Source organism: Camelus ferus, chromosome 5, assembly GCF_009834535.1.
Source record: "Camelus ferus isolate YT-003-E chromosome 5, BCGSAC_Cfer_1.0, whole genome shotgun sequence".
NCBI lineage: Eukaryota > Metazoa > Chordata > Mammalia > Artiodactyla > Camelidae > Camelus > Camelus ferus.
In genome coordinates, this window is record NC_045700.1 from 34,606,033 (window position 1) to 34,632,764 (window position 26,732).

Sequence of the window (26,732 nt, forward strand, 5' to 3'; positions counted from 1 at the left end):
AAAACTACTGATTTTCATATGTAATTTTGTATAGACATGTTTACTGGATTTTTTGATTAGCTCTTTTTCTTACAGTTTTATTGAGATATAAGATATATAGCACTGTATAAGTTTAAGGTATACAGCATAATGATTTGACTTACACATATCATGAAGTGATTATCACAATAAGTTTAGTGAATATCCATCATCACATATAGACAGAAAATTAAAGAAATGGAAATTTTTTCCCTTGTGATGAGAACTCTTAGGATTTACTCTCTCTCATATACATCAATATTAATTATATGTAATGTGTTGTAAATTACATTCCTAGTACTTATTTATCTTATAACTGAAAATTTGTACCTTTTGACTGCCTTCATTCAATTCCCCCTCCCCACAACCCCTGCATGTAGTAACCACAAATCTGATCTCTTTTTCCTATGAGTTTGTTTGTTTTTGAAGTATAATTGACCTACAACAGTTAGTTCCTGTTACATAACATAGTAATTCGATATTTCTATACATTTCAAAATAATCACCATAATCTAGTTATGATATGTCACTACACAAAAATATTACATAGTTATTGTCTATATATTCCCAACACTATGCATTTCATACCTGTGACTTATTTTGCAACTGGAGGTTTGTACCTTTTAATCTCCCTCACCTATTTCTTTCCTTCCTAGATCCCCTCCCCTCTTGTAACCACCTATTTGTTCTCTGTATCTACAACTGCTTCTGTTTTGTTAAATATTTTTAACACCTTTATTGTGGTATAATTCCTGTACAGTAAACTACACATATTTCAGATGTACAGTTTGATGAATTTTGATAGATGTTTCATCACGTTTGTTCATTTTGTTTTTCAGAGTCCACATATAAGTGAAATCATACAGTATTTGTCTATTAGATTTAATAGCTTTTTTGGTAGGGTATTTACAATTGTCTATGTATAAAATCATATCATCTGTATATAGAGATAGTTTTACTTCTTTCTTTCCAATTGAATGTTTTTTTTTTTCTTTGCCTGATTCTCTGGCTAGGACTTCTAGTACTATGTTGAATAAAAGTTGTGATAGCGAGTACCCTCCTCTTGTTTTTGATCTTGGAAGGAAAGTTTTCAGTCTTTCACCATTGTGTATGATGTTTGCTGTGGGCTTGCTGTGTATGGCCTTTATTGTGTGAGGTACATTCCTTCTGTACTTTAATTGTTAAGAGTGTTATCATAAACAAATGTTGAACTTTGTCAAATGATATTTCTGTATCTATTGAGGTGATCATATGGTTTTTTTCTTTCATTCTGTTAATGTGATGTACCACATTGATCTGCATATGTTGATTCATCCTTGCAACCCAGAGGTAAATCACACTTGATCATAGTGAATGATCTTTTATAATGTGCTACCAAATTCAGTTTGCTGGTGTTCTCTTGAAAAATTTTGCACTTACATTCATCATGGATGTTGGCCCGTAGCTTTCTTTTTTTGTGGTGTCCTTTTCTGGCTTTGGTATCAGGGCAATGCTGGCCTTGTAAAATGAGCTTGAAGTGTTTCCACCTCTCTTCAATTTTTTTTTTGTTTGTTTGTTTTTTGTTTTTTGTTTTGAAAGAGATTAAGATGGACTGGTGTTAATTCTTCTTTTAATGTTGGTAAATCTCACTAGTAAAGCCATCTGGTCCTGGGCTTTACTTTGCTGGGAGACTTCTGAGTACTGATTCAATCTCCTTACTAGTAATTGTTTTCTTCACATTTTCTATTTCTAATTGATGTAGTCTTATTAGATTTTATGTTTCTAATAAGAATTTTCCCATTTCTTCTAGGTTGTCCAGTTCATTGGTGTATAGTTGTTCATAGTAGCTTCTTATAATCCTTTGTATTTCTGTAGTGTCAGTGGTCAGTCTCCTATTTAATTTATAATTTTGTTGGGTTGTGTCCTTTTTTTCCCTTAGTCTAGATAAGTTTTGTCAATTTTGCTTATCTTTTCAAAGAACCACTCATAGCTTTGTTAATCTTCTCTTTGTTTCCCTGTTCTTTATTTTATTTATTTCTGCTCTAATCTTTATTTCCTTCTTTCTGCTAACTTTGGGCTCTGTGTGCTCTTCTTTTTCTAGATCCTTAGGGTATAGAGTTAGGTTGTTTGAGTTCTTTTGTTTCTTATATTATAGGTGTTTATTGCTATGAACTTCCCCTTAGATGTTTTTGCTGCATCTCATAGTTTTCAGTATGTTGTGTTTCCATTTTCATTTGTCCCAAGGTATTTTTAAAGTTTTCTCTTTAATTTCTTCTTTGATCCATTTGTTGTTCAAGAAAGTTCGTTTCCATGTGTTAATGAGTTTTCCTTCTGTTATTGATTTCTAGTGTAGGTCATACCATTGTGGATCAGAGAAAAATACTTGGTATATTTCAATTTTCTTAAACTTGCTAAGGCTTATTTTGTGTCCTAACATATGGTCTATCCTAGAAAATGTATAATGTGCATTTGAGAAGAATACGATGTTGTCAGGTGGAGGTTCTGTATATATTTACTAAGTTCATTTGGTCTATAGTGTTGTTCAAATCTGCTGTTTCCTTCTTGATTCTCTGGATGATCTATCCATTGTTAAGACATTGGTATTAAAGTCCTCAATTATTATTGTATTGATGTTTATTTCTTCCTTTAGCTATTAGTTTTTACTTTATATATTTGGCTGCTCCAATGTTGGGTGCATAAATATTTACAATTATTATTGCTTCTTGATGGTTGATGCCCTTTATCATTATATATTGACTTTTAAATCTTTTTTTTTAAAACCATTTTTAGTTTGTTTATTTTGTATGGTAGATGTGTACCTACCCCTGCTTTTGGGGGTTACCATTTGCTTGAAATTTTTCCATCCCTTCACTCAGTCTATGTATGTCCTTCAGGCAAATGTGAGTCTCTTGCAAGCAGCATTTTGTTGGATCTTGTTTTTTGGGATTTTTTAAAATCCATTCAGCCATTCTATGTTTTTTGATTGGAGAATTTAATCCACTTATATTTGAAGTAATTACTGATAGTCGAGAACTTACTGTTGCCATTTTGTTAATTGTTTTCTATCTGTTTTATTTATTTTTTAATTTTTTTCATTGAAGTACAGTCAGTTATAATGTTGTCAATTTCTGGTGTACAGCACAATGTCCCAGTCATGCATATACATACATACATATGTACATTTCCATATTCTTTTTCATTAAAGGTTATTACAAGATATTGAATATAGTTCCCTGTGCTATACAGAAGAAACTTTTTAATCTATTTTTATATATAGTGGCTAACATTTGCAAGTCTCAAACTCTCAAATTTATCCCTTTCCACCCCCTTTTCCCTGGTAACCATAAGATTTCTTACTCTGTCTACAAGTCTGTTTCTGTTTTGTAGATGAGTTCATTAGTGTCCTCTTCTTTTTTTTTTTTTAGATTCCACATATGAGTGATATCATATGGTATTTTTCTTTCACTTTCTGGCTAACTTCAATTAGAATGATAATCTCTACATCTATCCCTGTTGCTGCATCTATCTGTTTCAAAGATCCACTGTTTCTTTCTTATCCTGCTGCTTTTGTTGTCTTTTGATATCTTTTGGTATCAGTAAGATTTGACTTCTTTATGTTATTTTGTATAATTACTATAGGCTTTTCCCTTGTGCTTCCATGAGTCTTCCATAAAGTATGTTAAAATTATAACATCCTTTTGAACTGATAACAACTTCAGTAGAATTGCTATACTTTACACTTTTACTACTCCTACCATTCACATTTTAGGTTATTAGTGTTACAGTTTAGATATTTTATAATTATATAACCAATTTTAGATTATTATTGTTATGGTTACTTTTACCATGCTTTTAAAAAAAACTTTTAAACTAAAATTGTAACTGAATTACACATCATTTTACCATATTATAGAATAGAACTTTGACTTTATCATTTCAGCGAGTTTTATGCTACCTACTTATATTTTTATGATGTTAATTAGCATCCTTTTCCTTCCACTCAAAGAGCTCCCTTTAGTATATTTTGTAAGGCAGGTCTAGTTGTGATGGACTCCTTGAACTTTTGTGTGGGAAGGTCTTTATCTCCGTTTCATTTCTGAAGGACAGCTTTGCCAAATATAGAATTCTTGGTTGAATTTCCATTCTTTCAATATTTTTAAATAAATCATAACATTCTCTCCTGGCCTGAAAATTTTCTGTTAAGTAATCTGCTGATGTTCACCTGTATAATTTATTTTTTCTCTTGTTACTCTTAAAATTCTTTGTCCTTGACTTTTGACAATTATTGTGTCTTGGTAGGCTCTTTCAGGTTTAACCTTTTGGAATTCTCTGGGGCTTATGGATGTGAGTGTCTATTTCTCTTCCTAGACTTAAAAAGTTCTCAACTATTATTGCTTTAAATATACTTTTGGTCCCTTTCTCTTTTCTCTTTCTGGAACTTTCATAATGTGGATTTTGTTTCTTTTGATTGTGTTCTATAATTCCTGTAGTCATTCTTTCATTCTTTTTGCTCCTCTGACCATATAATTTCAAATGTCCTGTATTCTAGGTCACTAGTACTTTCTTCTGTGTGATTGAGTTTGTTCTTAAAGCTCTATTGATTTTTTTTTTTCAGTTTAGTCATTGTATTTTTCAACTGTAAAATTTGTTTTGATGGTTTCTATTTTTTTGAACTTCTTTTTTGCTAGTGCATTGTGTTCCTAATTTTATTTAGTTGTCTGTGTGTTCTTGGACTTCACTACTTTAAAATGGCCATTCTGAACTTTTTGTCTGACAATTCATCGATCTCCACTTCTTTAGGACCAGTTATTGGAGCTTTATTAGTTTCCTTTGGTGGTGTCATGTTTACCTAATTTTCTGTTATCCTTTATTCCTTATGTTAGTATCTGTGCATTTGAGTAAGCAGCTTCCACTTCCAGACATTACATGCTGACTTTGGCAAAGACATTTCTTCACTATAGTTCAATATGAGTATCCAGATATGACTGCTGATAATGTCCTAGGGCAGATCAGGCTGGCTTGCTATCAGCCTGATGTTTTGAGCTAGGCCACTCCTTCAGCTCTGAGGTCAGGGGGTAGGGAGAGCCACTGGCTGGCCCAAGTGGAGTCTTTAGGAGTCTCCAGATTCTTTGATCAGGCTTCCTAGACAGTTGGAACTGAATACAATCCTCAGCAGTAACAGACTACGAATTAACTTCCCTGCCTTGGCCAAGCATCATGATGTGCCCCAGGACCTGTACAGCCCATTTTGGGGATGTAAATCAGGCAACACTGTGCACTGAATCCAGATGGGACCACAGGATTTTCTTCATCTTGGTGACATACTCTGGACTGCTACTTTTTATTATAAACCTTGAAGAACTATTAATCATTTTAAACAGTGATATGTATAACTTAGAAAAAAATGAGATTACAAATTCACTAAGATAATTATTAGTCAACCACTGAGTCTCTTCGTAATTAGACCAATCTGACTTCCCAAACTAGCACAAAAGTGCCATTCCTTCAACATTCCATAATACATTCTCACTATAGAAAGATGGGAAATACAGTAAATATGAAAAAATAACCCAGAGTAATACCACTCAAAGATAATGGTTAAATATTTTGTATAGTCTGAGTTTTTTCTAGACTTTTTTTTTAAAACAACTCAGTTCATATCTGGCAAGTACACTTGTGTCCTATATTCATATCTAAAAATGTTGCAGCTATATAAGAGAAGATCATTTGTTGGGGGAAAAAAAGCCAATCTCTCATTCTCATAGTACAGCAACTTACTATGCATATTCTACTGAAAAGAAAGTCAATGACATCATTCTCATCCAAAAAAGAAAGTAGAAAAATGAGTAATGTCTTTTAACAAGTGGCAATACATGGTATATTAAGAGCACAGGTGCTAGAATCAGTGTGCCTGGGTTCAAATCTCAGCTCTACTGCTTTTTGTTGTAGGTTGGACATTGTCAAAATCACCTTGAGTGTCAGTTTCTCTGTCAAATAATAATAATAGTGCCCACCCACTACTATTGCTATGAGGAGTACCTGTAGAACAGTGAGCACAGTGCCTGGCAGGTAGTGAACATTCAGTAAACATTATTATTATTTTTATTATTAACAACTATCTAGTGGATAAAATTTACACCACAAAAATATATAATACCAGATAAGATGAAGAAGGGGCTGTAACCACACCAAACACAAAGGTCGCCAGTGTGAGAGGAAGGATGGGAGGGAAGCCTCTCCTCTCTGGAGAGGCTTAACAGACCCTTAATATTTATTTGTTAAAGTGCATCCACAATTCATCTATTTAACAGAAAATCTAAAGAGTTTTGGAGTGACTTTGGCAACATCAGATTTGGGTATAAAGAAAAGATTTTATGGGGGTGGGGGTTTAGGTAATAGCTACTTAGGGTGATTCAGCTGGTGCAAACTGTCAAAATCACACTGCAGCCATAAACTCAGTGTAGGCTTTGCATAGCAGGAAACCTGAAACATGTGAATTAATTAGGTTTGGAAAAACTGTGCCTTGGGTCCCTGATGGAGGGACAGTGTGAGGCAGGATGCTTTGGAAAGAGAGATTAGGAGCCAAAGATAATAGAGACCTCTAGTAATTAAGGGAATCCTTCAGGGCATTCTAATTTAAGTGGAGAAAATGTCATTTATTTAGGGACACAGGTGGAGAGAGAAAGGGAGAATAGCTCCTCTGTGGAGAATCTAATATTCTAGAAGATGAGTCCAGGACATGTGTCACTCTGGAGTACAAACACAGTAAGAAAGAAAACAAATGCCAGACCAAATGATCTTCATTTTCTTAGCCCTTCTCTTAGGGAGATACACAAACTGGGATAGAGGGTGGGAAAAGGCCAGGAGGAGTCACAAGGTAGATGAAATCCCCAAAACTTAAGAATCTGATTTTAGTTCTGCTACTAATTAACTGAAGTTAACTTCACTATTGCCTCAGTTTTCTGACCAGTAAATTGGGGGTATAACATCTGTTCTACCTCAGAAAGGATCAGGAAAGAGAAAGTGCTTCCATCAGTCAGAGTTCAGTCAGGGGACAGAGAGACCGCACCAGATTTTTGTCACTTTTTAGTAGTAAGGATAAAAAAAAAATTATTTAATAGGGTAACTGAAAAGGCCAAAAGACACATTAAGATATGGTGAAGGAAGAAAGTACCAGAAGCAGCTTACAGCCCTAAGGGTTGAGCAACAAAGGGGAGAGGGTGGAATTATTAGAACTTAGAGGCTGAAAGCAGAGGACCACAGAGCTGACATTCAGATCTCAGAAGAGAAGGTCCTGAGGGGCTGGTACTGGTGGCTCTGAGTTTAGAGATGGGGCCCCACATAGCTGGGGTCTGCCCTCTGAGGAGTGAACACTCATCAGTTGGTGCTGGTATCTGGAGGTGGGAGCACAAGAAAGCTACTTCTGCAAATTTTAGAGTAGCTGCAAACTGGGGTCCACCTGCTGCTAATGGAAGGCACTGCTAGTGCTGGAGTGAAGCTGAGAGAACAGGAAGCAGGCTGCAAGGAGCAAGTCTCTTTCTTCTCTTGCCTCCAGTCTCCCTCTAATACCTCCCACCCCCCATCCCAGCCATTATGGCAGTGCCAGGCTGGTGTGCTCTTAGCCCAAGCATCACAAAGTAGCATATAAGAGAGAGGGTTTTCAACTGGGAGACAGTAGCTTCAGGACTGGTACAATGCCCACGAGAGATTGTGAGAGCTCCTGTCTTATCTTATAGGTGCTTCAAAATAGGGCATCTCTAATATATTAGAGAACAACTAGGGGCTGCTTCAAGGAACTGTGCAAACTGAACGTGTGCTCGCTCGCCCCAGCACTTTTCAGTAGTGGCCGTGCAGCTCAGAGGATGTGACCCAGTGCAATGAAGGTAGAAAAGGTTAACTTTGAAGACTGATGTGTGGCCTAGAAAAGTTGACACTGTTTTTGGAATCAAAAAGTCTAGTCCTGACACATCAGCAAACCTCTTTGAGCCTTAGTTTCCTTACTGGGCACCAAGATAGTATGATTCTGTGTAAACCTGGCTTTTCCCAGGGGCTGTTTTCTTAGTTCACCCATTCCCTGGCCCATTCAAATACATAAACCTTAAGTGAGGTTAGGTTCCAAGGTCAGCAAATAAGGGGGAGGTGAGCTGTGGTCAGAATTGCTTAGAAATATGCCATTTTGAGGCCCACATAGAACCTATCCATCTACACAGCCAGATTATCCTCTAGAATTAGAACATCTCTTTCAGTGAGTGAGTACCAGATGAAATCGTTAGATTGCTGAAAGGGCCATGTTGTACAAAACATACTGTCACTAAATGGTTAGACTACACTCAGCCAGTACATGGAATTGAACTCAAATCTATACATTTATGTCTTAGAACTTGCTCCCATATGAGTTCTGGAGCCACCAAGGAGTCACTAAGAATGGTAAGAGATGTTTGAACAGTATCATTTACTACTCTAGGCCTTTTGTTTCTTTGTTTTGTTGAATTATGTGTACAACACCCAGCAGAATGACTAAAATGAAAAAAAGTCTAAGTGTTGTTGAAGATAAAGAACAACCAGAACTCTTACACATGGCTCGAATATAAACTGAACAACCCATTTTGGAAAGTGGGAACATATGCCAAACCATATAACCAGGATTCCACTCCGGCATACGTACCCACCACCATCCATATGGTATGATTTTATACAATGCTCAGTAATAAGTGGATGCAATCTATGCTGTTAGGAGTCTGGATAGCAGTTAGTCTTGGGGTCTAGAGTGAGACTGGAGAAGAGAGGCTTCTAGAGTACTAGTAATGTTCTGCTTCTTTTTCTTAAATTGAAATATACTTGACATATAATGTTGCATATATTAAATTTAATATAAATGTAATGTGTATAGCATGTTAATTTGTCACATTTACATATTATAATTTGATTGCCATTGTTGCAATAATTGGCACCTCTCTCACACTACATAATGATCCTCTTCTTAAGTGGTGTAGAATAAAGTCCTAATCTTTTAGAAAGTTTGTTGATTACAATACAATATCATTGTCTATATCCACTATTCTGGACATTAGAGCTCCAGGACTTACTTACTACTTGTAAGTTTTTACCCTTAAACATCTCTCCTATCCCCCCACCTCCATCCCCTTGTAATTACCTATTACTCTGTTTTTACTAGTTTGGCTTTTTTAGATTTTACATTAAGTGATAGCATGATGTGCACAAAGTCCATGCATGGTGTCACAAATGGCAAGACGGCCTCCTTTTTCATGGCTGAAAAATACTCCATTGCATACATATTCCATATCATCCTTATCCATTCATCTCTTGTGGGCACTTAAGTTGCTTCCATATTTTGGCTATTGTGAATAATGCTGCAATAAACATGGGAGTACATATGTCTCCTTTAAATCCTTTCTTCATTTCCTTTGAGTATATACCCAGAAGTGGATTTGCTGAATCATATAGTAGATCTATTTTTTTTTGTTAAAACTACTAACAATTCTTTATTCTTCATCTCCCTCTTTATTCTTATTTTTATTGAAGAATGGTTGGTTTACAATATTGTTAGTTTCAGGTGTACCACAAAGTGATCGGGATATATTTTTTCAGATTATATTCCATTATAGGTTATTACAAGATATTGAATATAACTCCCTGTGCTATACAGTAAATCCTTGTTGCTTATCTACTTTATGTATAGTGGTTTGTATCTGTGAATCCTACACTCCTAATTTGTCCCCCATCCTTTCGTAACCATAAGTTTGTTTTCTCTATGATTCTGTTTCTGTTTTGTATATACTTTTTTTTGTAGTATTTTTTGGATTCCACATATAAGTGATGTCACAATATTTGCCTTTCTCTGAATTATTTCACTAAGCATTAAAAACCTCTAGGTATAAATACCACAAATGGCAATATTTCAATCTTTATTATCTATCTAGATAGATAGCTAGCTAGCTATATAAAATTATAAAATAATCAATCTTCTTAAGCCAGTCCCTGTTGATGGGCACTTGGGTTGTTTCGATGATTTGGCTATTGTAAAATAGTACTGCTATGAACACTAGGGTTCATGTAACTTTTCGAATTAGAGTTTTCATCTTCTCTGGACATATGCTGTGAAGGGGGATTACTGGATCATATGGTAGCTCTATTTTTATTTTTAAAAGAACTTTTAATTTATTTTTAAGAATACTATTCTCCGTAGTGACTGTACCAATTTACATTCCCACCAACAGTGTAAGAGAATTCCCTTTTCTCCACATCCTCTCCAGCATTTATTATTTGCAGACGTTTTGATGACAGTCATTTTGACCATTCTGTAAGGTGATACTTCATGGTGGTTTTGATTTGCATTTCCCTAATAATTAGTCATGATGAACATCTTTTCATGTGTCTATTGGCCATCTGTATGTCGTCTTTGGGAAAATGTCTATTTAGATCTTCTGCCCATGTTTTTTATTAGGTTTTTTTTTTCCATACTGAGTTATATGACCTGTTTGTATATTTTGGATATTAACACCTTGTCAGTTGGCATCATTTGCAAATATTTTCTCCAATTCCATAGGTTGTCTTTTCATTTTGTTGATGGTTTCATTTGCTGTGCAAAAGCTTTTAAGTTTCATTGGGTTCCATTTGTTTATTTTTGTTTTTATTTCTTTTGCCTTAGAAGACTGAACTAAGAAAATGTTGCTACGATATATGTTAGAGTAGGTTTTGCCTATGTTTTCCCTCTAAGAGTTTAATGGTGTCGTGTCTTATATTTAGCTCTTTAAACCACTTTGAGTTTATTTTCATATATGGTGTGAGGGAGTATTCTAATTTCATTAATTTATGTGTAGCTGTCCAGCTTTCCCAACACCACTTGATGAAGAGACTGTCTTCTTCATTGTATGTTTTTGACTCTTTTGTCAAAGATTAATTGACCATAAGCATGTGGGTTTATTTCTGGGCTCTCACTTCATTTCTACTGATCTATATGTCTGTTTTCATGCCAAAACCATGCTGTTCTGATTACCGTAACTTTGTAGTATAGCCTGAAGCCTTAGAGGACTACACCTCCAGCTTCGTTCTTTTTCCTCAGGATTGCTTTGGCAATTCTGGGCTTTTTGTGGTTCCATATAAATTTTAGGATTATTCTAATTCTGTGAAAACTGTCATGGGTATTTTGATAGGGATTGCATTAAGTCTCTAGATTGCTTTATGTAGTATTGTTAAAATACAATATTAATTCTTCCAACCCAGGAGCATTAAATATCTTACCATTTCTTTGAATCCTCTTCAGTTCCCTTTATCAAATTCTATAGTTTTCAGCATATAGGTCATTCATCTTCTCAGTTTATTTGTGGTATTTTTTGATGTGATTTTAAATGGGATTATTTGTCTCTTTCTGATATTTCATTATTAGTGTAAGTAAATGTGACAGATGTCTCCATATTAGTCTTATATCCTGCTACTTGCTGAATTCATTTACTAGTTCTAATAGTTTTTGTATGGACACTTTAGGGTTCTAACAATGACAGTTTTACTTCTTCCTTTCCAATTTGGATTCCTTTTTTTTTCCCTTGCCTGATTGCTGTGGCTAGACTGCCAACACACTATGTTGAATAGAAGTGGTGGGCATTCTTGTCTTGTTCCTGAATTTAGCAGAATGGCTTTCAGCTTCTTGCCATTGAGTATTATGTAGGCTGTGGGTTTGTCATAAATGGCTTTTGTTATGTTCAGATATATTCCCTTTATACCCACTTTATAATGAATGGATGTTGAATTTTGTCAATTTGGGGGGGGGGGGAGCATCTATTGAGAAGATCATATGGTTTTTGTCTCTCCTTTAGTTAATGTGGTATATCACTTTGTTTGATTGCATATGTTGAACTATCCTTGTGACTCCAGAGTGAATCCATCTTGATCATGGTGTATGATCCTTTTTGTGTATTGTTGAATTCAGTTTGCTAATATTTTGTTGAGGATTTTTGCATCTATATTCATCAAAGATATTGGCTTGTAACTTTCCTTTTTGGTAGTGTCTTTGTCTGGTTTTGGTATCAGGGTGATGTGAGCTTCATAGAATGACTTTGACAGTGTTCCCTCCTCTTCAGTCTTTGGGAATATTTTGAGAAGGATAGGTATAAGTTCTTCTTTGTATACTTGGTGGAATTCCCCAGTAAAGCTGTCCAGTCCTGGGTTTTTGTTTGCAGGGAGTTTTTGTTTTTTAATTACAGATTCTATTTCACTTCTAGTGACCAGTCTTTTCAAATTGTGTTTCTTCTTGAATCACTTTTGGCAGGCTGTACGTTTCTAGAAACTTGTCCATTTCTTCTAGGTTGTGCAATCTGTTGGCATACAACTGTTCATAGTAGTCCCTTATGATTTTTTATATTTCTGTGTTAATCAGTTGTTGTTCCTCCTCTTTCAGTTCCTATTTTGTTTATGTGGGTCCCCTCTGTTTTCTTCTTGGTGAGCCTGGCTAGAGATTTACCAATTTTTTAAAAAACTTAAACAAAACAAAACAAAACAAAAAAAAACAGCTCTTGGTTTCATTGATCTTTTCTATTTTTTTAAATCTTTATTTCCTCTCTGATCTTTATTCCTTCCATCTGCTGACTTTGGGTTTTGTTTGTTCTTTTTCTAATTCTTTTAGGTGGTTAGTTAGATTGCTTATTTCAGATTTTTGTTTCTCGAGGGGAGGCACATATCACTATGAACTTCCCTCTTAGAACTGCTCTTGCTGCATCCCATAGATTTTGTGTTTTCATTTTCATTTGTCTTAAGGCATTTTCTGATTTCTTCTTTGATTTCATCATTGACCCATTGGTTTTTAAGTAGCATATTGTTTAATCTCCATGTGTTTGTTTTTCCCTCATTTTTCTTTCTGTGGTTTATTTCTAGTTTCAGACTGTGGTGGTCAGGAAAGATGCTTGAAATGGTTTCTGTCCTCTTAAATTTATTGAGGCTTGTTTTGTGACCTAGTCTTTGGTTTATCCTAGTGAATGACTCATGCACATAAGAAAAGAATGTGTTCTGGGGTTTTTTTTGGATAGAGTGTCCCGTAGATATCAGTTAAGTTCAACTGGTCTGTTGTGTCATTTTGGACCTCTATTACCTTATTGATTTTCTATATAGATGATCTGTCCATTGATGTCAGAGGGGTGTTAAAGTCTCCCACTGTTACTGTCTTTTCTCCTTAGAGGTCTGTTAGTATTTGTTTTACACATTTTAGGTGCTCCTATATTGGGTGTGTATATGTTAAAGAGTGTAATATTGCTTTTTTGATTCCTTTATCATTATACAATGCCCTTCTTTGCCTTTCTTTATGGCATTGGTTTTAAAGTCTATTTTGTCTGATATGAGTATTGCTACCTCTGCTTTCTTGTTGTTTTGCATGAAATCTCTTTTTCCATTCCTTCGCTTTAAATCTGTGTTTTTTACCTTAAAGTCAGCCTCCTGTAGGCAGCATATTGTAAGTTTTAGGGTTTTGTTTTTTTTTTTATCCAATTTGTCACTCTCTGTCATTTGATTGGAGCATTTAGTCCATTGACAGTTGAAGTGATTATTGATAGGTATGCACTTATTGCCATTCTAATCTTTTCCAGTTGTTTTTGTAGTTCTTCTTTGTTTCTTCTTTTTGTTTTTACTTTTTTGGTTTGAAACTTTTCTTCTGTAGTATGCTTGAGTTCCTTTCTTTTTGGTTTTTGTAAATCTACTGTATATTTTTGCAATGTAGTTACCATGGAATTTTAGTATGTTGACCTAAAACTGTATGTACTAGCTTTAAACTGATAGTCATTCAGGTTCTAACACATTCTAGAAGATTTATATTTTTGTACTCCCCTTCCCCACATTCTGTGCTTTTGATGCCCTAATTTAAATCTTCATGCCTATACTTCTCTTGTTTATTATAGCTGTAATCACTTTTACAACTTTTTTAATCCATGTCCTGGCTTATTTAAGTGATCTTCAACAGTTTTATATATTTGCCTTTCCTATTATGATTTTTCCCTTTCTTATAGATTCTTCTTTTCCATTTAGAGAAAACCCTTCAATATTTCTTTTACAGTAGGTTTAGTATTGCTGAATTCTTTTAGTTTTTGCTTTCCTGAGAAATTCTTTCTCTCTCCTTCTAGTCCATTGATAATCTTGCCCCAGCAAGAGTATCCTGGGTTACAGTCTTTTCCCTTTCAGGACTTTGAATACATCATGCCACTTCCTTTTGACCTACAAAGTTTCTGCAGAGAAATCAGATGATAGTCTTATGGGGGTTTCCTGGTAACTGACTTTTTGTTTTTCTCTTGCTGCCTTTAGAATCCTCCTTGTCTTTAACTTTTGCCATTTTAATTATGAAATGTCTTGGTGTGAGTCTGTTTTGGTTCATCTTGTTTGGGACTTTCTGTACTTCCTATACCTGGATATCTATTTTCTTTAGGTTTGGGAAGTTTTCAACTGTAAAATCTTCAGATACTTTCTTAATCCCCTTGTTTCTCTCTCCTCACCTTCTGGGACCACTATCATGCATAGGTTTGCATGCTATATATCATCCTTATATCTCATATGTTACTTTCAATTTTTTTCATTTGTCTTCCTGCCTGATGTTCTGATTGTGTGATTCCCATTATTCTATCTTCCAGATCATTGATTTGTTCTTCTGTGTCATTTATTATGGTGTTCATTGCTTCTTGATTGGTTTTTATCTCAGCAAGTGAACTGTCTCTTTTTGATTGGCTCCTCTTTATACTTTCTAGTTCCCTGTTATAGTCATCTTTATTTCTATGGATAAAATTTCTTAATTACTTTAACATGTTTATTACTTCTTTGTTGTTGTTTTTTAAGTATAGTCAGTTACAATGTGTCAATTCTGGTGTACAATACAATGTCCCAGTCATGCATTGTTACCTCCTTTTTGAACTCAAGTTCTGGTAGACTGGTGAGTTTTTTAAGACTGGTGAGGTCTGTTTCGTTATTTGTTATTTCAGGGGATTTCTCTTGTTCTTCTAATTGGAGTAGTTTCTCTGCCTTTTCATTTTACTTAACCTTGTCTAACTATGAATTTAGAAGAAGCAGTTATCTACTGTGGGCTTGAAGAGGTGCTTTTATGTGGAAGCACACCCGTGTAGACTGTGTGAATCCAGTATTTTTGTTGCAAGGGGTGGTTTTGGTAAGGACACCAGCCGCATCTTTCCTCAGGGTAGGCTGGCCATTATCCACTTGATAGTGGTGTGGTTGGTGGTGTAGTATCTAAAGCCTGTGCTGGATTTGAGGCAGGGCTTCATCTTTGCTACTTGGCGGTCACCACCCTGTTGGGGACAGGGTCTGCTCCCCAGTTGTTGGAGTAGAAGCCCTGAGGGTTGGGTTCTATCAGCTCTGTCGCCCTTGAATGTGTGCCATGCCCCAAAGGAGGCAATTGCTGAAGCAAGTGAGGTCTCTGCAGTTACAGAGGACTTATGTGCCACCTGTATAGATGCCTGCAGTTCTGTTGAGAGGCATCCCAAGGTCATGTCCCCTTCTCTGTTTGTCCAGATCTAGTGCAAGTTTGTGGTATGGAGTGTGTTAGGGGTTGGGGTGTCGTGGCTGCAGGAATTGAGGTGACTGTGCTACCTTAGATCTGGGCTGCCTCTGTGGCAGACTTCTCCCAAGATCTGTCTGCCCCATATCTAGTGCTAAGCTGCAGTGTGGGATGGATGGAGCAAGGTCACTCTTGCTGAGAAACAAATGGCTGTGTACTCCTGCCCAGGATCTGTCTGCCCAAGGTGCAGCATTTAGCCACTGAGAACTCTTGTGGTGCCACCTGATGTACGCTCTGACAGTATTTGCTGCAGCTTTACCTGCTGCCCTGTGCCCATGCTGACAATAGATTCCATAGCTCCACCTAGATCAAAACCCAGGCACTCAGCTCTCTCTCTCCATAGCTAGACTGAATCTTTGCCCAAATCCCACACCAGGCTGTGGTGTAGAGTGAGTAGGGCGAGGGTGTTTGCCCTTTTGGACTGGGAAGTGCAGTGAGGTGGCAGCTGCCAGTGCAAGGTTCTCTCTGCCCTGATTATTAGCAAGCCAGCACACATGTACTCCTCTTGAGTATAGGCTTCTCCAGCCCTTCGTTCTGTTTCAGCCCATTCCCCAGCAGGCAAAGGGGCTTTTTCCCTCTGTGCCAGGATCCTGGGACTGGGATTTACAGATTGTGGCTTGACCTGCTCACTCGCAGGGAAGGTCCACCCACAAACTTCATAACAGATCTCTCCCAGGGGTGCAAGTGCTAACCTGATACCTTGTTTCCCCATCCTACCTGCTTGCATGGAGATATTTCTTACAGCTTTGGTTATATAGGAATCTTTCTGCCACTTTCCAGTTAGTTTTTTTTGTGAGAATTATTCCATTTGTAGCTGTATTTTTAATGTGTTCGTGAGCTCCATGTCCTCCTCCTACTCCATCTAGATCCCCCTCCTTCTTATTTTTCTTCTGTAGATCTATTTTTAATTTTTTCAGGAACTTCCTTGTTGATTTCTGTAATGGTTGAACAACTTTGCATTATCACCAACAGTGTGCAAGTGTTCCCTTTCCTCCACATCCTCACTGGTGCTTACCTCTTGTGTTCTTGTCGATAGCCATTCTAACAGATGTGAGGTGACAGCTCATTATGGTTTTGATTTGCATTTCTGATTAGTGATGTTGAACATTTTTCATGTACCTATCAGCCATTTGGATGTCTTTGGAAAACTGTCGATTTAGTTCTTCTGCACATTTTAAAATCAAATTTTAATTTGTTACTGAGTTGAATTCTTTATATATTTTTTATGTTAGTCCTCTGTCCAATATATGGTTTGCAAAAATTTTTTTTCAGTTCTGTAGGTTGCCTTTTCATTGTTAATTGTTTCTTTTGCTGTGCAGAAGTTTTTAAGTGTGTCATGCCCCCATTTGTTGACTTCCGCTTTTGTTGTTTGTGCTTTTGGTGTCATACCCAAAAATTAATTGCTAAGACCAATGTTGAGAAGCTTTTCTACATTTTCTTCTAGGAGTTTTATAGTACCAGTCTTATGTTTAAGTCTGATCCATTTCAAGTTAATTTTTGTAAATGGTGTAAGCAGTGGTTCACTTTCACGGTTCTGCATATGTTGATCCAGTTTTCACAACACCATTTGTTGAAGAGACTACCCTTTCTCCATTGTGTTTCCTGGCTCCTTTGTCAAATATTAAATGACCATATATGAAGGGGTTTAATTCTGAGCTCTCTATTTTGTTCCATTGGTCTATTTTTGTACCAATATCAAACTATTTTTATTACTATATTGCTTTGTAGTACAATTTGAAATCAGGAAGTGTGATGCCTCTGGTTTTGTTCTCTTTCTTTAGTATTGCTTCAGCTATTTGGAGTCTTCTGTGTTTTCATACAAATTTTAGGTTGTTTTCTCTATTTCTGTGAAGAATGACATTACTGTTTTGATGGGGACTGTATTGAATCTATAGATGTCTTTGGGTAGTATGGATATTATAACAATATTAATTCTTCTGATCCAAGTACACATGATGTCTTTCCATTTGTAGATGTCTTTGATTTCTTTCAGCAATGTCCTGTAGTTTTTATTGTATAGATTGTTCAGTTCCATAGTTAAATTTATTTTTAAGTATTGTTTTTGAAGCTATAGTGAATGAGATCATTTTATTTTCCAAATGTTTCATCATTAGTGTATAGAAAAGAAACTGTTTTTTCTATGTTGACTTTGTATCCTGCACTTTAACGAAATTGTTGGTTAGTTTCAATTTTTTGGTTGATTCAATATTTTCTATATACAAAATTATATCATCTGCATATAGCAACAGTTTTATTTATTCCTTCTCAATTTGGATGCCATTTCTTTCTCTGTCTTACCTAATTGCCTTAGCTAGGACTTCCAATACTATACTGGGTAAGAATGGTGAGTGTGGGCATCCTTGTGTTGTTCTTGATCTTAGAGGGAAAGCTTTCAATCTTTCACCATTAAGTATGATTTATTGTGGGTTGTCATATATGGCCTTTATTATGTTGAAGTATGATCCTTCTATACATCTTTTGTTGAGGATTTTCATTATGAAAGGATATTGTATTTTGTCAAATGCTTTTCATCTACTGAGATGATCACGAAAATACGATTTTTACCTTTTTTTTGGTATGATGTATTACCTTCTTTTTTGTTTCTCATGTGGCAAACCATCCTTGTACTCTAGGGATATATCCTACTTGGTCATGGTGTATAAACCTTTTTAATGTGTTCTTGAATTCAGTCTGCTAACATTTTGTTGAGAATTTTGCACCTATATTTATCAGGGATATTAGTCTACAGTTTTATTTTCTTGTGGTGTCCTTGTCTGGCTTTGGTATCAGGGTAATGCTGGCCTTGTAGAATAAATTTGAAAGTGTTCCGTCTCTCTCAATTTTTTGGAAGAGTTTGAGGAGGGCTGGTGTTAATTTTTTTAATGTTTGGCAGAATTCACCAGTGAAACCATCTGGTCCTGGGGTTTTCCATGTTGGGAGGGTTTTGATTACTGTTTCAATCCCTTTACATGTTATTGATCTGTTCAGATTTACTAATTCTTCCTGATTCAGTCTAGTAGGTTGTGTTTCTAGAAACTTAACTTCTAGATTATCTAATTTGTTGGCAATAATTATTCATAAGTCTTTTTATGACCATATGCATTTCTATAGTATCAGCTGTAACGTGTTCTCTTTCATTTCTAATTTTATTTGAGTCTTCTTTTATTCTTAGTCAAGCAAAAGGTTTGTCTGTTTTTTAATCTTTTTGAAGAATCAGCTCTTGGCTTTGCTGATCTTTTCTATTTCATTTATTTCTTCCCTGATCCTTATTATTTCCTTCCTTCTGGTAAATTTGGGCTTAATGTGTTCTGCTTTTTCTAGTTAGGTGGTTTATCTGAGCTCCTTCTAACTTTTTAATACATGCATTTTTATCACTACAAATTTTCAGAACCAGTTTTGCTGCAGTCCATAAGTTTTGGTGCATTTCCATTTTCATTTGTTTTGAGATAACTTATTTCCATTTTAATTCCATTTTTGACCCATTGGTTGTTAAGAAATGTGTCAGTCCACATATTTGTAGATTTTCCAGCTTTCCCCTTGTTGATTTCTAGTTTCATACCATTGTGGTCAGAAAAGATAGTTGGTTTGATTTCAGTCTTCTTAAATTTGTTAAAGTTTGTTTTGTGTCCTATCATACAGTCTATCCTGGAGAATGTTCTGTGTGCATTCAAGAAGAATGTGCATTCTGCTGCTGTTGGATAGAATGTTCTATAAATGTCGAATCCTTTTGTTCTAAAGTATGGTTCAATTCCAATGTTCCCTTGTTAATTTTTTGTCTGGATGACCTATCCACTGCTGACAGTAGGGTATTGAAATCCCCTGTTACTATCCTGTTATCTATTTCTTTTACAGCTTTTAGTATTTGCTTAATTTTTCAGTATATATATATCAGTTGGGTGTGCATATATTTATGATTGCTTTATCTTGATGTATTGACCCTTTTATCATTATATAATGACCTTCTTTGTCTCTTTCTACCATTTTTTTGGCTTGAAGTATACTTCTTCTGGTAAAATTATGGCTACTTGCTTTCTTTTGGTTTCCACTAGCATGAAATATCCTCTTCCATCCCTTCACTTTGAGCCTTGGTGTGCCTTTAGGGCTGAAGTGAGTCTCCTGTAGGTAGCATACAGTGAGGTCTTAGTTTTCTTTTTAATCCATCTAGCCATTCTGTGCCTTTCAGCTAGTGAATTCAGTCCATTTACATTTAGAAAGATTATGTAAGGACTTACTACTGCCATCTTATCATTTGCCTTCTGCTTGTTTATTGTCTTTTTTCTTCTGTTTCTGCATACCTTGGTAAATCTGTGGTTTTCAATGATTTGCTCAATCTCCCCTATTTTTTCTATGTTTCATGTCTCTATTATAGATTTTTGCTTTGTGGTTACCACAAGCTTACATAAAACTTCTTATAGATAAAACAGTCTTTTTTATTCTGATAGCAACTTATCTTCGTTCACCTATAAAGGTTCTACACTTTTACTCTTCCCCTTTTATATTTTTATGTCAAAATTCACCACTTTTTATGCCATAAATTAACACATTATAGTAGCTATAGTTTAATTTTTTTCTTTAACCTTTATACTACAAGTAAGTGGATAATACACCATTCTAGTGTAAAGTTAGTTTTCTCATTCTAATTTCACCTTTACCAGAGTATTATGTACTTTCATATATTTTTGTAACACTAATTAGTATCTTTTCATTTTAGCTTGAAGAACTCTTTCAGAATTTCTTACAAGGCAAATCTGTGGGGTTGAACTTCCTGTTTTCCTTTGTCTGGGAAAGTATTTCTCCTTCATATCTGAAGAATAGCTTTGCTGGGTAAAGAATTTTTGGTTGGCAATGTTTATGCTTCAACACTTTGAATATGTCATTCCCCTCTTTAATGGCCTGTTGAGTTTGTGCAGAGAAACTCAGTGATAGCCTAATGGATATTCCTTTGTAGATTATTTTGTTTCCCTGGTTGCCTTTGAGATTTTTTCTTATTATTGATTTCTGACAGTTTCATTAGAATGTGCCTTGGAGAGTCTTTCTGCATTGGGATAATAGGGTGTTTGATCAGTTTCATGGACCTGTACTTCCAATTCCTTGCTCAGGTTGAGGAAGTTCTCAGCTATTATTTCTCTAAATAAATTCTTTGCCCCCTTCTCTCTCTTCTCCTTCTGGTACAATTAATCTTGTATTTGCTTTTCTGGTAGATTAGAATCTGATAGCTCTCATAAAGTTTCTGCCCTTTTTAAAAATCTTAGTTCTCTCTTCTAACTGAATCATTTCTAGATCCCTATCCTTTGAGTCATTCATTCTTCCATCAGATCTGTTACCTATGCTAGCTGCTATTGCAGTCTTCAGCTTATTCACTGAATTCTTCTGCTCTAGGATTTGTTTAGTTCTTTTTAAAACTTCAGTCTCTAGTAAAGAAAGTATGATCATTAAATTTACCGAGTTTATTGAATTGCCTTTCTCAGTTTTCTTAAGGCTTGTTGAATTTCTTTGTAATAGCTATTTTGCATTCTTTATCAGTTAGATCACAATATTCCATGCCTCTGAGTTCAGTTGCTGAAGAATTATCATTTTCTTTTTGTGGTACTGTATTTCTTTGATTTTTTTCATGTTTGAGGTTATGCACCTCTGCTCTTGCATTTGAAACAGCAAACACTTAGTGAAGGATTTGTTTACTTTGGCTGTTACAGGTCAAGAGGCTGGTAGTTAAAAACCTTTCTTTTGTGTTCCAGAAGGTGACACTATAGCTCAAGTTTTTGGTTTTTCCTACTGGAGTTGGCTCTCAAGGCTGCATTCAGGAGTGTACAAAGAGTTGGGATGTGTGGGCTTAGCATCTGGGACTTTGGAGGTACCCATGATCTGACAGGGAGATCCAGGTATCTGTGAGTGGACCTTCTGCGTAAATCTCAAATCAGATAGCAGGAAACTCATTTTTTCAGTGCCCTCTGGCATTCCTGTCTGCCTCCTTCCCTTTCCTCTTCCTCCCCCTCAAAGAAAAGAAATCCCTCCTCAGAAATCCAAATGCTGCTGGAGACAAATGGGTCCCTCCAGCTGCAACTCATGAAGGTGGGCAGCCTGTCACTCATCACTTGCACTTTCCACCTCCTCTGGCAGAGAGGCAGCCACTGATGCCAACAAAAGCCTAGAGTACTGCAATGTCACCATGGCAAGGAGGTTCCTCTTTCTCCTCCGCTTTCAAAGTCATCTCTATCCAGCTCCAGTGGTGTGCTGGGATCTCCCATCAGGTTTGCTGGATCTCTACAAATTCTCTAACTCCCATGAGTGTCCACTCAGTTTTGTACTCTCCAGATTCCCCCTTTCCTGATCATGGCAGGGACAGGTAGGGTAGGCTCAATGACTCCCTTGGATCCACAGCCCTCTCTGAGGTCATTTGTACCTATTTTCAGATGCACCTACTCTCAGATGTCCTGGTACAATGTACAGAGGCACTTTTGGTCTGTTATGGATGTCTAATTAGTTAACAACCAAAGGGGAAAGAAAAAGAACAATTCATGCTGCCATGATCCTAACTTCACTCCAGAGAAGTCAGTGTTCTGCTTCATGATCTAGGGCTGTTTCCATGGATACAACCACTGTATAAAAATGTCTCAAAATGCATCAAGCCATATACTTTTATATATGTATATACAACTTCAACAGATGTTAAATGTGACTCCATTCTACTTCTGGTGGGTATTTAGCCAAAATGATTGAAAAGAAGGACTCAGAGATATTTATACACCTACGTTCATGGCAGCATTATTCACAATAGCCCAAAGGTAGAAGCAACCCAAGTGTTCATCAACAGATGAATGGATAAACAGAATGTTGTATATATACACACAATGGAATATTATCAGCTATAAGAAGGAAGAAAATTCTGCTGTGTGCTATTACAAAGATGAACCTTGAGGATATTATGTTAAGTGAAATAAGCAAATCTCACAAAGGACAAATATTGTATGATTCCACTCATAAAAGGTACTTAGTCAAACTCAGAGACAGAGAGTAGAATGATGGTTGCCAGGGCCTGGAAGGAGTGAGGAATGAGGAGCTATTTGTTCGGTAACTGATACAGAGTTGTAGTTTTACACGATGAAAAAGAGCTCACTGGACAGATGGTGGAGATGGCAGCACAAGGTGAATGTACTTGATACCACTGAACTGTACACCAAAAAATGGTTAAGATGGTAAAATTTGTTCTGTGTGTCTTACCACAACTTAAAAAAAAGTTAAATGTGACTTTAGCATTCATTTAGTTGGAGGGTATATATTAATGACGTTATTAACTTACCTCTGGTGAATACTGCAAAATTGTAACACCTCTACCCTTATTGGGCTACTCTAAACTACATTTTCAACCCTGCTGAACAAAAGCAGTGAAAAAAGCCAACAATGGACTTTTCTCCCCAAGCAGCAAGGTGAGATGCATGAAACCACTTTCCCATCACACAGTACCTTATACCAAACAAAATGCTTTGACTTCCTTTCACTTAAACTCACAACTCCCTTGTAAGGAAAGCAGGTCAGACAGGTCTGTTACTCTCATTTCAAAGTTGGGGAAACCGACCAAGAAAAAAATCACAGCCAAAAAAGCCCAAAATTTAAGCTTTCTGATACCAAATTCAAGCTGGAAGGCATCCTCATAGAACCCTCAAGTTCATTAATAGACTTAAAAAGCAAATTTGATTTACAAACTAGTTTTTTGCTCCAGTTGTTTCTGTAAGAAAATGCTTTATATTGTGTAGGTCTTTTTTGTATGCTGGAAAAATTCACTTTTGACTTGAAAACATTTTATTTAATTTATACAAATAACTACTAAATACAAAAAGTAGATTAAAACAAAATAGTTATTTTTTTTTCTGGCAGAGTTTAAATGCACATAATGGATAATTCCGAAGAAAATGCATTTTCCCCACAGCGTTCAGGACTAAAATTCTACTGAAATCTTTGCTTCTAAATCAGTAATATATTCGGTGGTGTCACATGGGTAATGGCTAAATACGTTCTGCATATGAACTGAAAAAAATTATAGTCTACACACATATAAAATGTGAAGCACTTAAAGTGTGAATTTAACTGATAATAAAAGAAAATGTCCATTTCAGAGTATAGTGTTAAAAACATTTCGGTAATAAAATCATAAAGACCACATAAAAATAAGCTTTAACATATGCACGAAGTAGTTTTGTAAAAACTGCTAAGTGCACAAGTAATAAATAATTTGCAAAGTTGTGTATAAACAATTCCTAATGTTCAGCATCATTGTAAACATCAGCACATGTGTAAAATGCAGCAAAGTCTGACATTACATTTTGTTTTGCCAAATTGAATTCCTATTATCCAAAGACAGACCAGTGGAGTACGCAGCCAACGTTTTGGCAAGTTGGGTCTTTAAAATTAAGAGTAACAGTGCAAGTAAGGAATGCAAAGAATTCCTAGTGCAATAAAGAAGAGAAGCACAGGCAATATTGCTGATTAAAAATTCACCACCTCCTTGAGTTTCCCGTGGGGAGTGTCTAGGAGACCTGTGAAGATATGCAAAGCCACTGTCTTAATGCCCAGATCTCTTTCAGGATTTCTCTGTGTTCCTCCAGTTCCCTACCTTTGCAACAGTGTCTGTCCAACATTAGTCTCTGCAGTGTGAACAGTTTGTGAAATGCCCAGTTCAGTCATTGAGCGAGGTTAGGGTGGTTTTGGTGTCTCCCCAGCATGCGGCTGGGTAAGATGTCTGCCTTGTCCAAGCAGCCATTTGGGGAGGCAGACAGACGGACTCTGTTCTGACAGCCAGTCAGGCCAGCCTTAGGTCCCAGCTGGACGACAACAATGTCAGACCTTCCTTCTTGACACCATGAAAATGTCAACAGTCAGTTTTCAATTTGTCTAGGGAATTATCAATTTTGGTCAAAGTCTTTTTGATACGCAGGGCTGTGAGTCTTGCGGATGGATTTTGATACCAGCATTCTTTCATCAGCTTGGCCAGAGAGGTTAATGTCTGAGGAGAGAAAGAACCAACAGCACAGTGAAAAGTAGCTGGGCAGGTGTTTCTGTCAACCATTTTGCAGGACTCTGCAGGTCTTGTGAAGTTAGAGTGACAATAATGCCATCTTCCTTAAAGAAAGCCTTGACCACTGATAGAGAAGCCACTCTTGAGTTTCTTAAACTCTGTCCTTTGGACTCCTCATGCTGAAGTCAGTTGGAACTGACTTTATCGAGCCAATTACTTAGACCAGACTGGACCCCTTGATGGTTTTATGGGTGCTAAAAGCAGTAATACTAAACCAGAGTTAATACTGGAATGTATAGATAAGGTCATTTCTCAGTGTCGTAAATTTGCTACTACTAAAGAGCGGCAATAAGGATCTTCAGCATTAAACAGCTTATGTTTGGAATTTTAAGTATGCAGAGATGAAAGGAGGGTAAAAGCACCACTCGGGTCTCTTGCTTTACAGGTGAAACTGCAGTCCTAGGGCTAGTGGCATAGTAGGAGCTAGGCCATAGGAGAAATTTTTGTGAATGTTGTCATTCATTAGCAAAATTTATTGGATGTGTAGCTCCTTCAAGAATGAGAGCATTTTGTGAACCTATTAGGCCCTTCTGTGTAAAATCGGGAGACACAGCAACAGCTAGGGCAGAGCATTCAAGAACTAGACCAGCTGAAACTCAAGCACCTGCAACAAGCGAACAGATGAAAACAGCTCTGAAACTAAGAAAGCAGCACTCTTACCGGGTCTGAGAACCATCTGTTAGGTATGTTGGGCCTCTGCTGATCCACACAGACTACCTTCCTCATGTCTTCAAAACTTGGGTCGTTGGGAACCACATCATAAAATGGTGGCTTGTAATCCTCCACGATACCTGCACACACAGACAGGAATGGTGTCGGGTTAGCGAAAGGGCAGAGGCTCCCCAGGGTTTTAGTGATGGGCGTCCCAAGTCACCATGTGACAGGAAAACGTACTAATCATCTTCCTCAAAATTCAAGGTAATGCTGAAAGCTACAGGTAGGTCTTAAAATAAGTGGAGAACAAAGCAATAAATCGAAGCCCTTCAGAGAAATGGAGGAAAGTAATTATTAGAAAAAAAGTGACTACTTCTCAAGCAATTATAATTATTAACAAAACGCTCCCGAGAGTGTATAGAAACAACTCTTCAATGCCCAGCAGGGCATAGGAGACAGAACAAGAACTCCTTCAGTGATTAAAAAGGGACAAGACACCTAAAGAAGGCACATGAATCTAGTGGTTTCAAACCATAAACTTCAACAAAAAGTTGTCCACAAACTAGAGCTAGAGGTAAACAAATAACCCAAGACCATCATCTAAAATACCCTTTTTTTGTTATGATATGGTTAGGGAAAATCATTGCTATAAAATAATCCCTCCCATTGGGAGGATGCAAATAATGTTCTATGAAATACTCATTTCCTCATTCATTCCTCATTCCATGTGTTCTGAGTACCCACTGTCAGACACAGCTGTCTGTTTGATGGCTCTATCATTTCTTCTCAGAGCAAAGGCACAAAATGTAGAGGACAGTCATTTGGGAAGGAGAAGAATGGCTGAAAAGAATAAACACTCCCCTTACTCCCAAGCAAATATGAAAGTGGCTGATTTCAGCATCTGCCCCTGTGTGGTTTCCACTGCCTTAGAAACCTTTTTCCCCAGCAAAATTACCTTGGTTCCTTACTTTTCACAGAGAAAAGTAGTTCCACAAACTGAAAAAGTTAAAGCAGTAATTTGGAATTAGAAAATTGATGAAAGAAAAGAAAGGAAAGAAACCCACAAAATCCATTATCTTTCTTCCACCATCAAAGGCTTCAATGAAGAGGACAATGGATTACTTGGTGTAGTGCCTTTTTTCCTTCCTCCATGCAACTTTCTCCTATTTATAAATACCTACCAGATTGTTGGTGCAGACAGAAGGAGGCTGTTTTAATAATTAAAACCATTATTAAGTTTTTCTAGTTCCTACAAGCCACCTGAAAAGCTTCAGTCTCTCTTTCATTTATCAAAGAAATTAACAGTAAGAAGCTGTTCTCAGAAATTCCATATAAATACAAACCAGTTATGCAAAAAATTAGCCATCATAAGGAACATCTATTAAACAACTACAGATTTTTTTTTGTTAAACTTCATAGATTCAGCTAAGTTTATTTTTTAAATAGGACAGA

At 36.4% G+C, this 26,732-nt stretch overlaps 1 protein-coding gene and 1 long non-coding RNA gene across 2 annotated transcripts in view; one reads left to right on the plus strand and one right to left on the minus strand.

The window, feature by feature from the left end:
• Window positions 1-5,788: 5,788 nt before the first annotated feature.
• Window positions 5,789-26,387, plus strand: LOC116663635. Its single transcript, XR_004319873.1, has 3 exons — window positions 5,789-5,799; window positions 7,011-7,020; window positions 26,309-26,387. It is a non-coding gene; the product is annotated as an uncharacterized LOC116663635 (long non-coding RNA).
• The window catches only part of ACVR1 (activin A receptor type 1), a 66,956-nt gene continuing 63,559 nt past the window's right edge, over window positions 23,336-26,732 (minus strand). The window contains exons 9-10 of the mRNA XM_032479489.1: window positions 25,287-25,417; window positions 23,336-24,554 (exon numbers count right to left, since the gene is read on the minus strand). Of these exons, the coding sequence (XP_032335380.1) occupies window positions 24,420-24,554; window positions 25,287-25,417 (266 nt within the window). The 3' untranslated portion in view covers window positions 23,336-24,419. The remainder of the gene's footprint in view (window positions 24,555-25,286; window positions 25,418-26,732) is intronic.